The sequence below is a fragment of the Podarcis filfolensis genome (assembly GCF_964270895.1).
Source record: "Podarcis filfolensis genome assembly, chromosome: 9".
NCBI lineage: Eukaryota > Metazoa > Chordata > Lepidosauria > Squamata > Lacertidae > Podarcis > Podarcis filfolensis.
In genome coordinates this window covers 68,480,396-68,493,916 of record NC_139610.1, presented here as the reverse complement: position 1 = coordinate 68,493,916, position 13,521 = coordinate 68,480,396, and the positions used below count along the sequence as shown (strand labels likewise).

Genomic DNA, 13,521 nt, shown 5'->3' with positions numbered 1-13,521 from the left:
CTGAGGGCTGTGGTGAAAAGTGCCCCTTCAGCTGTTCCATTATTGTTTTGTATGGAACAGTAGCAACGTCTTCAGGCGCAAGGAGAGCCCGGGCGATTTCAAACGTCTCCTCTCTGCAGACGCTGAAGAATATTGCCCTCTTCTTGGCGTCTTCTTTATCGGTGACCCCTTTGGCTTCTAGGAGGAAGGTGAAACGGGAGGCGTACGCTTCCCAGTCTCCAGATGCTGGGTTGAACGGCGAGAAGCTGCTGTCGGTTGCCATTCTGAGTTCCTTGTGTCCCGGAGCTGAAGCCTGGATACACGGTGCGAGGCAGCGGTGCGGCAATTGGCGGTACTGCGATGCTGTGTGTGGCAGTCAGCTCAGCAGGATCCCACCTTCGTCGCCAGTGAAATAGAGTCGCAAAGTGATTTCATGCTCTTTATTCAGCTCATAGTTGTGAGGAGGAATGAATGAAAGTCCCCTCAAAGTAGCTGCTTTATATACATTATTTACACAATGGGCTGCACATGATTGGCTAATTCCGGAATTCTACTGTAAGCCAATCAGGTTGTGGATTCACTTCTATCTGGAGCATGATTGGGTGGTTCCTGCCCACCAATCATACTGCTGCATTGTTCTAGGACCAATCAGACTGCTGCATTCTGAATCCTATTGTTCTAGGACCAATCAGACTGCTGCCTTTTGGATCCTATTGTTCTAGGACCAATCAGACTGCTGCAGTTTGGATCCTATTCAACTCAGTACATAACAGAACAGATGTGTGGATTGTTGTATGTCACATGTCTATTAACTTCCAGCACAGTCTGCTGGGAACTTTCGTCGTATATTGCTTTTGCTATACTGCTGTTTGCTTGGACACGAAAGGGAAGCAGACATGTTTTTCCCTTTGTTCCTGATGCTGAATAAATGCCTGTAAATAGGCTTACACATGTCTCTGTCCACCACTTCCGTTGCAAAGAGTTCTTATCTCTGCTGGCTTCCGCCCGGCTGCTGGCCGGTGGCTGGAGCCAGCTGGGGGCCTGCCAAATAACAACAACAACAACAACAACAACAACAACAACAACAACAATTTATTATTTATACCCCGCCCATCTGGCTGGGTTTCCCCAGCCACTCTGGGCGGCTTCCAACAAAACACTAAAATACAATGACCTATTAAACATTAAAAACTTCCCTGAACAGGGCTGCCTTCAGATGTCTTCTAAAAGTTTGGTAGTTATTTTTCTTTGACATCTGGTGGGAGGGCATTCCACAGGGCGGGTGCCACTACCAAGAAGGCCCTCTGCCTGGTTCCCTGTAACTTGGCTTCTCACAATGAGGGAACCGCCTGAAGGCCCTCGGCGCTGGACCTCAGGGTCCAGGCAGAACGATGGGGGTGGAGACGCTCCTTCAGGTATACTGGACCGACTCCCTGGACGCATCCCAACAAGGAGGGGCTCGCTTCACTCTCCGCATGTGAAGGAAGCAACCCTCTGTCTCCTCCTTCCTGCCACTCCCCTTGTTCCTCAGAGCTCTCTCTTTCACTCTTGGAAGGAATGTTCCTAACACCCATCTTACGGGTTGGTATTCTATGACAGAGTTCTAGGACTTCCTCGTGACCACTCGCCTCACATCCCTGACAACTAAATTGAGTGAAAATGTGCGATTGCAAAGCTCTGTTATATTTCGGATTCCTGTTAACAGGCACTTCCAGATCCGCTAGAAGCAGATCCCTTCACTAAGTGTGTCAAGTGTTTGATCTCACCTCTTTCTTTTACACTGCAGAAGCTGGAGAGGAAGTCTCTCATGATGCTCACTGATCTGTCCAACAAAGCGTGCTCCCGCTATTCCGTGTTTGGGAAAGAGAAAACAAAACTCAGGTACAAAGCAAACCTTCTGCATCCTATGTATTTATGGCAAGTCAGAACTTTACCTGTTGAATCTCTGAATTTTTGGTAGTTCCTGTTCATTGTGAAAGCTTGGATAGATCTATCTGGGTTGGAAGAAGCAAACTGCAATGGAATTTCACGGGATAGTACCAAATTTGCTACCATATCCAAATGTGTCTTTCAAGTTGTGTTTTTCAAATGCGGCAGTGCATAAGAATTCTGTCTAGGGCACACAAAAAATGATTCACTTCATATCTAAAGGTAAACCTACCTAATTCACATGTTGCAAAACAATATGAGAACTGAAACACAACCATCGTTCCAAAAAATAAATAAATCACACTTTACTGAATTTTGCAATGCAATTTTCAACTAGACAATAATATAAGGGGGAGTTTGCATAAAAATGAATGTATTGGCGAAAATAACATACAAACATGCATTATGTTAAGGGAAATGGTTTGCTAAAACTTGAACATTAGCCCAAACTGCATACAAAAATGTGTTTGTTGGGCAAAATTCACACTAAAATGCTAATGAATTTTCATGAGGATTTAAACAAAAAATCACAAATTGCTGGAGAAATGTGGAGAACTGAATTTAAGAATGGAAAAATGAGAAACTGGGAGAGCCACAGTCTCCCTTTTGTGAGATGCCAGCTTCACTCAGGAGCTCCCAAATTGGGCCAGAGGTTCCCTATAGTATAGATCCTCTATAAACATTTTGGTACTCCCATCCACTGTGTCCAGGTCACTGCCTGAAGCCAGATCACGACAATAGACCTATTATTGCCTGGACACATATTAGGGACTGGGATTCTTCACACATTTAGCTTAGCATGGTTAGAATACACCACACTAAATGTGGGAAGGTCAGAGAGTATCAGAGGATTTGGGAAATGGAGCCAATCACTGCCCCCTTTCCTACACTGCTTCAGACAAGAATGCCATATAGGGCTAATAGGCATGTTGCAGCAATTCTGTGAACTGCCCTGAGACATCTGGGTATAGGGCAGTATATTATAATAATAATAATAATAATAATAATAATAATAATAATAGGAGCTGCACGGCCAGGGGAAAAACAATGCTGTCCAGGGTTGTAAAGACTGCAGAGAGAATAATTGGCTGCACTCTTCCCACCTTGGATCAAATCTGTGCTTCCAGGTGCCATAAGAAAGCTGCAGAGATAGTGCAGGATAGTGCACACCCCGGAAATGATCTCTTTCAGCTTCTGCCTTCTGGAAGAAGGTACAGGGTTATAAAGACTGAGACTAGCCGCCTGAGAAACAGTTTCTACCCAAATGCAATTCTGGTTTTAAACTCAGTATAAGGAGTCTCTATAGGAGTATATTGTATTTTAAAATGGTGTTTCAGAGTTTTTAGGGGTTTTTGAACGGACCATTTTGGGATAGCTACACTAATTTAAATTCCCACTTATTTTCTCTGCCCATGTCTAGCTATTTCATAACATATACTCAGAAAAGTCCAAATGCTTCTGTTGAGGATATCTTATCCCTCGCTGAAGATGCTTCTGAAGTGCTTGCCAAGTGCTGCGATTCATTGGAAGAAGACTGCGTCCAGAAGGAGGTGAGCATTCAGGAGCAAAGGGCCATTTCACATTGATGGCCGTTGTCATTCTGCTGAAAATAGTAGAGCATTCTGTGTCCGACAGGAATGGCTGAGTCCTCTTATCTGCAGAATCAGGTGATGTAGCTCTTGTTGGGTTGTACCGCTTCCAGCTCCACATAGAAAAGGAGCAAATCAGGGAGACAGGCTTTAACTGGGCCTTCTCAACCAGTCTTCTATGTGCTGGTTTTCCATCTGCAGAACAATTTTTATATGGGGCATTCAAACATGTGATCAAGACAGGAAGAGCTGTGTCATGTGATCATGCCGACTACGTAACACAGATTGAGTCTGCTAGTTCTACTCATATACCTGGATGCAAGTTCTACATATTTCAATAAGACTTACTTCCAAAGAAGTGTGGATTTAGTGCAATGAGTCTATGAATTCCAAAAAAGAATATCCAAAAGTTTACCTATAGGAAGGTAGGCATGTTTCAATCAGTTCATTTTTGGTTTGGACAACGTACAGTGGTACCTCAGTTTTCGAACGTAATCCATTCCGGAAGACCATTCGAGTTCTGAAACGTTTGAAAACGGAAAACTCAATACAGAAAACTCAGTACAGAAGCCGTGTGGCGTGTTCGACTTCCGAGGCGCATTTGAAAACCAGAGCGTTTACTTCCCGGTTTTTGGCGTTCGAGTTCTGAAATGTTCTTCAACGGAGACTTTCAAAAACCGAGGTACCACTGTATATGTCAGGGCTGGTTCAGATGTAGGTCAGCACTCAAGACGTAGAGACAAGCAGAAAAGTTAGCTCTTTATTCAAGAAAACAGCATCCCAAGCACCAAGGACTGGCCCCCATGGAATAGTTGCCAGGACTGAAGGTCCTTGTCTAATAATAATAATAATAATAATAATAATAATAATAATAATAATAATTTATTATTTGTACCCGGCCCATCTGGCTGGGTTTCCCCAGCCACTCTGGGCGGCTTCCAACAAAGATTAAAAATACATTAAAATGTCACACATTAAAAACTTCCCTGAACAGGGCTGCCTTCAGATGTCTCCTAAATGTCAGGTAGTTGTTTATCTCTTTGACATCTGATGGGAGGGCATTCCACAGGGTGGGTGCCACTACCGAGAAGGCCCTCTGCCTGGTTCCCTGTAGCTTTGCTTCTCGCAATGAGGGAACCGCCAGAAGGCCCTCAGCGCTGGACCTCAGCGTCCAGAGGTGGAGACGCTCCTTCAGGTATACTGGGCTGAGGCCATTTAGGGCTTTAAAGGTCAACACCAACACATTGAATTGTGCTCTGAAACATACTGGGAGCCAATGTAGGTCTTTCAAGACCGGTGTTATGTGGTCTCGGTGGCTGCTCCCAGTCACCAGTCTAGCTGCTGCATTCTGGATTAGTTGTAGTTCTAGTTGAAGGGTCACCTTCAAAGGTAGCCCCACATAGAGTAGATTGCAGTAGTCCAAGTGGGAGATAACTAGAGCACTTCCCACTAACTCCCCTCCCCAGCTGGATGCCTCCAAAGCAGCCTTAAACATGGAGGCAAGGGAGGAGGGGAGATTGCTACAGTAGGAAAGGCAAGCTCGGTGGATGCTTCTGCTGCCTCTAGCCCCTCCTTCTCTGCTTCATGTTCTGAGTCTGCCTTGCTTTCTGCATCTGGTTCCTCTCTCTCACTCAAGCCTGCTGCTTCTTCAGCCTCCAATCATTCTGCCCCCGCTTCATCCTCTGACTTGTTCTCAGTGTCCCACCACCACTCCCCGGGCTCTGAGCCTTCCTCCTCTGAGATCGCCCTAGGGCAGGTATAGGCAAACTCGGCCTTCCAGATGTTTTGGGACTACAACTCCCATCATCGCTGACCACTGGTCCTGTTAGCTAGGGATGATGGGAGTTGTAGTCCCAAAACATCTGGAGGGCCAAATTTGCCTGTGCCTGCCCTAGGGGGTTCTGCCACTACTCTTCAGCCAGTCCTTGATGGTATATTTCTCCCCTGGGACATTTCAGGTGAAGCAGGGACATATGGCTCTTTTTTATCTTGAGTAAAGTCACTGGTTTATCTACTTTAGTATTGTCTACACTAACCGGCAGTTAAGTCTCTGGAGTTTCAAACAGTGGACATTTCCAGTCCTGCAAAGCAGATGCTCTACTACTGAGCTATGGCCCTTTCCCAAAAGGTGGATTTTAAAAACGTCGAGTTAGTTAATTACTTTGAAATTGGCCTCTGTGGCTGGACACGCCACGTGAAATTGGTCCCTCGGTGCCCGCATCCTTCCACACGAACCATCGCATGTGGTTCAGTTTTGTTGCGAAATCATTGGCTGCCTTTCCTCCCCAGGTGTCGAACCACACTGCCAAAACCTGCAATAAACTCTCAACCCAAGATAAAAGAATTAACGACTGTTGCCTAGACAATTCTGGCTCCTTGCAGAAATACGTATGCATATATTCCCTGCCATGGGACAAGAATACCGACAGTTCAAATGTTGCACGTCCGACTCCTGAATGCCTGTGTAATGTGGACTGTAGACAGCGGGAAATTTATAAGTAAGTGTCTCCCTACACACACACACACTTTCCTAGAGATAAGCTTTTTAATTAGCTGTAATTTAAATGTGCTTATTCATTACTGGCAACACCTGCTGGTTCCAAACTCAAAATTGCAAACTGACCTTAATTCCCATTTCAACATAAACCTGCGTCAAAAAGGTGGGAGAACCCACTTATATGCTTTTTTCCCACCCGACTTGAAGGTAACAGGACATTTCTTAATTCATCAGTGGTAGGACTTGTGGAAGAGACTGGGGCCTTAGGCACCAAGGAAAAACATTTAAGTTCTCCCAGACAAGCTATGATGTGTTGTAATATGCAGGACTGAAACTGAATGTGTTTATTTTGAAGAAAAAAGTAGCCACGCAGCCCTAATTATCATTATTATATATTTATTTTTCACAACCTGCATTTCCCCCCGGACAGGACTCAAATGCAACTTACAGTTAAAAACAAGAACCGGTACAAACATTTTCTCAAAGAAGCCAATCATTTAAAAACAATTAAACATTGATAAAATTAAAACTCTATACATATGTGAAATCTGTTAAACCCAGTGCTTTTTTTCTGAGGGGACACAGGGGTACGCATACCCCTAAACATTTTGTGAATCTAAGTTTGGCCTGATTGAGGGACAGTATTTCAATATGAGTATTATTATTTTTTAAGAAAAAAGCACTGGTTAAACCCATACCAATAATTAAAATAGAAAGAGAACTGTACAGTGGAACCTCAGGTTGCGTACATGATCCATGCGGGAGGCACGTTCGCAATCTGCAGTATTGCGTCTGCGCACGCATGTGACGTGATTTGGCGCTTCTGCGCATGCGCAAAGTATGATTTAGCATTTCTGCGCATGCGTGAGTGCTGAAACCCGGAGGTAACCCATTCCGGTACTTCCAGGTTTTGGCACATCCGTAACCTGAAAACGTGTAACCCGAAGCGTCTATAACCCAAGGTACCACTGTACCAGCCTTGACCCAGAGCCTTGGGTACTAATTCATTTGTAAGGTGAGGAATGAACTGGAACGAATTCCTTCCTAAAACAAACTTTTCAAGAACTTATTCATGAAGAATAAAAGTCCTGGTTAGCTGCTTGATATAAGAGCATATAGGGTCATATATATATATGATATATGGGACGCGGGTGGCGCTGGGATACAGGTGGCGCTGTGGGTTAAACCACAGAGCCTAGGACTTGCCAATCAGAAGGTCGCGGTGAGCTCCCATTATTTGGTCCCAGCTCCTGCCAACCCAGCAGTTTGAAAGCACATCAAAGTGCAAGTAGATAAATAGGTGCCACTCCGGCGGGAAGGTAAACGGTGTTTCCATGCACTGCTCTGGTTCGCCAGAAGCGGCATAGTCATGCTGGCCACATGACCCAGAAGCTGTAGGCCGGGTCCCTCAGCCAATAAAGCAAGATGAGCGCCGCAACCCCAGAGTGGTCACGACTGGACCTAATGGTCAGAGGTCCCTTTACCTTTATAAGAGCATAGGAAGACCTAGCGCAAACGTTCTGTGAAATGTTCTGAGACGCTTTTCTCTCTGTTGTAGCTATATACACCACTTTGCCCAGACATTTACGTATGCCCCAGAAGCTCTTCTCGTTGCTCTCTATGACGATAGCCTAACAGTGGCGAACAGTTGTTGTGGCATGGAGGACCCCGCTGCTTGTTTTGCCGGAAAGGTATGATGCAATATAGTTCTGAAAGTTTCTTTTCATTTCTAAACAGAAGCCCAGCCGGCTAGCATCTGCATTTTGTTTTTTATTAAATCATTTTTATTGATTTCCCAATAAAAAACATCCAATTAATATATCCAATCATAATGCGCCAATTAAATAAATTAAAATAAAAAAACTAAAATAAAAAAGACCAAGTTATGGTCCAAATTATAATTATTAATTTTTTGGAGCTCCCCAAGGTCTGGATCTCTGAAGCATATCTCCACATCTCAGTCCTACCTCTCCTCCTTGTTTCCATATTTTCCACATCTCGATTTTGACGCTTGATAATTCTCTGTCCCTGAGTCCACGATTCTCAATAATGTCAAACATCATGTACTTTCATCCGTCGAATGCAGCTTCGTTAGTATATATTTTTCCAACTGTCTTTGTATCAGCGCAGCTTCCTCTGTCTCCGTTCCAATCCGGGATGTTGTCCAAGCCTGTTATCTGAAGTTTAATGGCGCAGCAACTTCCAATCATTAATTGCCCAAACCTTCCTTTTGAGCTTCATTCAACCAGTACCTTCCAAGTTAAATTGTTAGGCAAAACTGTTTGCAATATTACAATGTAGATAAACCTTATTCCACAGTTATCAGTCATTTGACGATCCATCAGCCTTTGGAGACCGCACTCTCCCCCCTCTGGGCCCTAGAGGGGGGGCTAGCAGCTGCATTTTGGACCAGATGAAGGTTGCATGTCAAGGGCAGCCCCATATATAGTGTGCCCTAGTTTTAAAACCTGAAAGAGCCCGGTCTGAAAGAGACATAGAGTTGGAAGTAATCCACCAAGGGTCATCTAGTCCAACCCCTTGCATTGCAGCAATCTCAACTAAAGCATCCATGACACATGGCCACCCAACCTCAATCTTAATTTCAGGATAATGGGTTCAATCCCTATGTTGGGCAAAAGAGGGCGGTTGGACTAGATGACTCATGTGGTCCCTTCCAACTCTTGGATTCTATGATGTAATAAACGAAAATCTGCCCTTATTCCCTTATGTGGGATACAAGAGCCCTTATAGAGTCCTTTGTAGGTTCTCCATCGGTCGGAGAAAAGAACAGAGGCCAACCAGAGAATATTGAGAAGCAAAGCAGCTCGTAAGCCTGATCTTTATTGAACTGTTGCAACAGGGTGCTCCCCTCACATGCAGGAAAGGAGAAGGACCCCGAACAAAGGTGTGTCTGCCCTTATATAGACATTTTAAATTGCCTGCCTTGGAGTCCAAGACCACCCCCAGAAACATCATACCTACATCACAGAAGAGGTGATCTACAACAGAAATCTGAGTGCGTTGTTTATCTCCTGTCTGGCAAGTTACTGTATTTTTCGCTCTATAAGACGCACCAGACCATAAGACGCACCTAGTTTTTGGAGGAGGAAAACAAGAAAAAAAATATTCTGAATCTCAGAAGCCAGAACAGCAAGCGAGATCGCTGCGCAGTGAAAGCAGCAATCCCTCTTGCTGTTCTGGCTTCTGGGATAGCTGCGCAGCCTGCATTCGCTCCATAAGACGCACACACATTTCCCCTTACTTTTTAGGAGGGAAAAAGTGAGTCTTATAGAGCAAAAAATACGGTACCTGTTAATGGTTACTTGATTGGATGCCCTGGAGAGCCTAGCTAGTCTTTTGTAATGACAAATACTTAGTTCCTGAGCCAGGTCACAGGCTCACCCTATTCATACACAGACAAACCCTTAAGACAGGATTTGTGAAGGAAAAGACAATGGGGAGGCTCCCCCACCTCCTCCCTCCTTGCAGAGAAAACATGTGGTCCGTTTGGGAGTGAAAATGGTTTCAGGGCGGTCCTCCTGTGCTGCTCCAGACATGTGGTCCACACATCTATGTATGCGCCTGCTTGGTACATTTATGAACATTTATTATATATATATATAAAAGACCTTAATTTTTTTTATTTCAATGATAAACCCCCTCACAACAGTGAATCTCACTGAGTTACCTTGGGCCAATCACGAGCGATCTTCTGCCTCCATAGGGTCTCCAGAATATGGCATGGCATATTAACATGAAAAACTGCCCTAAACGAAACCCTTTCCGCTCCTCATTTCACATTAAAAATAAAATAAAAAATATGAGGGCAATGTGGGCTTCTAGATGTGGGCTTCTAGACTCTAACCCCCATCAGCCCCAGCCAGCATGGTCAAGGATGATGGTAACTGTAGTCCGACAAATGACTGTATGACCACATGTTCCCCATCCCTGCCCTAAAGGGAATGCTAAAAGAACTAGTACTGCAAACGGAAACCAGTTAGTTTAGACATGGCCTGATTATTATTGACTTGCTGTGACACGGAGACAGGTTTTTTCACTGGTGGCATCAGCATCGCAGAATTTCATTATTGTTTTAAAAGCACTTATATACTGCTTAAGATGACTGCCGTTCTACATTTTTCCTTATGAACTCCAGAAACCACCGACAAAGTTGTTTGATTTGCTTTCGAAAGGAAATGAAATGTGCGGAGCTTACACAACTCATAATTTCATGGATTTCAAGAAGAGGTGAGCACTACCTTCTAGATAAGGAGTGGTTGTATAGTAAGCCCTAAATTTGTGGGCATTCAGTGTTATGCACGCGGCATAAATAAATAAATAGGAGGCAGAAAGCGGAGGGTTCTGGGGGAAATGACTTTGGCAATCCCAGCCACCATTGAACCCAGTGTGTTATGACTACAGTAGAACCTTGGTTCTCGAACGGCTTAGTTGACTAACAAATCGGCTCCCGAACGCTGAAAACCCAGAATTAAGTGTTCCTGTTTTCAAACATTTTCGGAAGCCGAACTTCTAGTGCGGCTGTCAGCTATTGTTTCTGCGGTGCCTGCACCAATTGGAAGCCGTGCCTTGGTTTTCAAACATTTTGGGAGTCAAACAGACTTCCGGAACGGATTAAGTTTGAGAACCAAGGTACCACTGTATAAGCAATATTGGCTTTAGCATGATCCCCAGAATATACTGTAACCCCCATGTAATTTACAGTGGTACCTCTGGTTGCGAACAGGATCCGTTCCGGAGCCCCGTTCGCAACCTGAAAGGAACGCAACCCGCATCTGTGCGTCTGCATATGTGCGGGTCATGATTTGCCTCTTCTGCGTATGCGCGTGACGTCATTTTGTGCGTCTGCGCATGTGCGAATGGTGAAACCCAGAAGTAACCCTTTCCAGTACTTCCGGGTCGCCGCGGGATGAAACCTGAAAAAAATGTATCATGAAGCAAATGTAACAAGAGGCATGACTGTATAGGCTTTGCTGTATTTCTTAAGATTTTATTTCAGCTTGTAGATTGGGGTGGAAAACCTCAATCCCAATTGACAATGGCCACCCTCCAAGTCTCCCTGTCTGGTCCTCACGCCTCTCATCAGCCACACCAATTCTGACTCTGCTTTTCACTGTCCTTGAGTGTTTTTGTATGGCTGGGATGTGCCTGGTTATGTTTCCTGCTTGTCTGGATGAAGGGTAGAGAGGTAGCATGTTAGAAACTACCCTAGTGCACAAAGGTAAAAAATTATATCCATTGCTCCACCCACTTTACCTCTGTCTCTTCTGATCAATGGCATGTGCCCCCTCCACCAAAAATATAGTTGCTCTTGGGTTATAAAATGTTCCCCAACCCAATGTAGATGTTAAGGATTCGATTTGGAGGTGGGGTTCCATACAAAGTGCTAGCGACACAGCCGTATTGCTTTCTCCAGTTTTAAAGTTTTTCTGGAATAATCAAAACATTTTACGATGCAACGAAACAAAGGACCAGTTGGTGACATGCTATTATAGCTCTCTAATGGATATGTAGATATTACTTCAGAACGTTAAAAGGTTCAACCCAAGATCAGTCAAGAAAAAGGGAATCTTGTTTTCATAGATGCAAAGTAGGCTAATAGAAATGAATATTCACATGTGATCAGAACCAAGTAAAATCAGTTTTGGTGGGAACCTGCCAGTCATCCTCTGGGTTGCTAAATTTACGTTAAAAAAAACATCCACTATGTAGCAGTATGAGGGACACTGGTGGCGCTGCGGGTTAAACCACAGAGCCTAGAACTTGCCGATCAGAAGGTTGGCGGTTCAAATCCCCACGACGGGGTGAGCTCCCATTGCTTGGTCCCAGCACCTGCCAACCTAGCAGTTCTAAAGCACATCAAAGTGCAAGTAGATAAATAGGTACCGCTCCGGCGGGAAGGTAAACGGCGTTTCTGTGCGCTGCTCTTGTTCGCCAGAAGCGGCTTAGTCATGCTGGCCACATGACCTGGAAGCTGTACGCCGGCTCCCTCGGCCAATAAAGCGAGATGAGCGCCGCAACCCCAGAGTCGGCCACGATTGGACCTAATGGTCAGGGTCCCTTTACCTTTATGTAGCAGTATAGTCCATTGGCTTAGTAGTGACTCATGAAACACATATCGAATGAGTCATTTCCCCCCTGAAATTGCAAAAAGCAAGGCCTTCTTAAACCAGATATTATGCCCATTCTGCAGACTAAGAGAGCACTACCACAAGGCACTTCCCAGTGCCTCTGAAGATACTATTTCTGGGCTGGTCGAGCAAAGGTCGACGTTTGCATCCACCTGCTGCCATTTGAACGCACCTCCATCGTATTGCGGGTTGAAGGTAAGGAGCCGTCTCTCCAGTTCAGCAATTCAAGGAAGCAGCCCTTGGATTTCTGGTTTCTAGGACCTACTAGAGACATTGCTGAAATGTCCAGGAAATGTATGTCCAGATGTATGGCAACCGATGTCGGAAGTCTAAATTTTAGCGAATTTCATAAAAAATAAAAACTTCATTCTCTTCTGAGATTTCGCAACAACTTTGCCCAAAAAAAGAGCTCAACGACTTTTTGTTTCTGGATTTTCACTTTTTGAAATATGGCAACCCTAGAAAATAGAGTTTTAAAACATCCCCCCCTATTTTCAGGTTCAAAGTGAAGTGGCTTACACGTGCACCGGGGATGACTGCTTGGGACAGAACTAATTGTGAGAATATGATTTGTGTCTTCTGGAGCGGGGAAGGCTCAGGTAGGTAGGAAAGCAAAAATAGACTCTGTGTGTGATGCAGGGTACGGTGTTGTGCCTGTGTATGCACTGAGAAGTTCTTATTTCACAAACATCTCTTTGGGATGTGTCAGGAGTCCAGTCCCCGGCTTGATAACACAGTGAGCGTAGTTAATTAAAAAGGATTATTTATTGTCAAGACAAACAGATAGCTTCAGATGGCTTTAACACAGCCTCCTCCATCATCAATCAAGATGACCCTTCTGAAGACCTCTTCCGGTTAGAGAAGATAATGAAATTTCTCACTTTATGCCTTTTGCTTTGTTTTCTGTCTATTTTTTTATTATTTTTTAAAATAATCTTTATTACTTTTAAGACTTACAAAAAAAGGAAAAAGAAGAAAAAAGGCAAGAGAAAAAGACAAAATAGAGCAGAAAAGAAAAAAGAAAAAAAGAAGAAACAATACAATGCAATATATAAACAATACAAAACACAACCTTAACACACTAAACTAAACTAAACAAAACAACAATTTAAAAACATATACCATACCATTTCATTACTCTATCTTTCATTCCCTTATTTTATCAACCTCCTCTCACCTCCCTTTTTGTATTCCACTTCTGTTACTTGTTTCAGGAATTCCTTTCCATCTTTCTCTATTTTTATCATTATGAATATCTTAACATATTTTTAGCCTTATTTTCCATTAATACTAAAGTACTTATTTATACTTAACTCCTTATAACATTTCTGCTAAAGCCATAAAGTTTCGTTCCAACAATTTTCTAACACTCATTAAT

The 13,521-nt window shown here is 43.9% G+C and overlaps 2 protein-coding genes across 10 annotated transcripts in view; one reads left to right on the top strand and one right to left on the bottom strand.

The window, feature by feature from the left end:
* SLC4A4 (solute carrier family 4 member 4) overlaps positions 1-13,521 on the bottom strand; it is a 352,153-nt gene that overhangs the window by 105,123 nt on the left and 233,509 nt on the right. The gene's annotated exons all lie outside the window — the stretch shown is intronic.
* Positions 1-13,521, top strand: part of GC (GC vitamin D binding protein) — a 49,657-nt gene that overhangs the window by 33,802 nt on the left and 2,334 nt on the right. The window contains exons 6-12 of the mRNA XM_083571488.1: positions 1,766-1,860; positions 3,329-3,458; positions 5,787-5,995; positions 7,553-7,685; positions 10,151-10,242; positions 12,206-12,338; positions 12,642-12,742. Coding sequence (XP_083427614.1) covers positions 1,766-1,860; positions 3,329-3,458; positions 5,787-5,995; positions 7,553-7,685; positions 10,151-10,242; positions 12,206-12,338; positions 12,642-12,698 — 849 coding nt within the window. The 3' untranslated portion in view covers positions 12,699-12,742. The remainder of the gene's footprint in view (positions 1-1,765; positions 1,861-3,328; positions 3,459-5,786; positions 5,996-7,552; positions 7,686-10,150; positions 10,243-12,205; positions 12,339-12,641; positions 12,743-13,521) is intronic.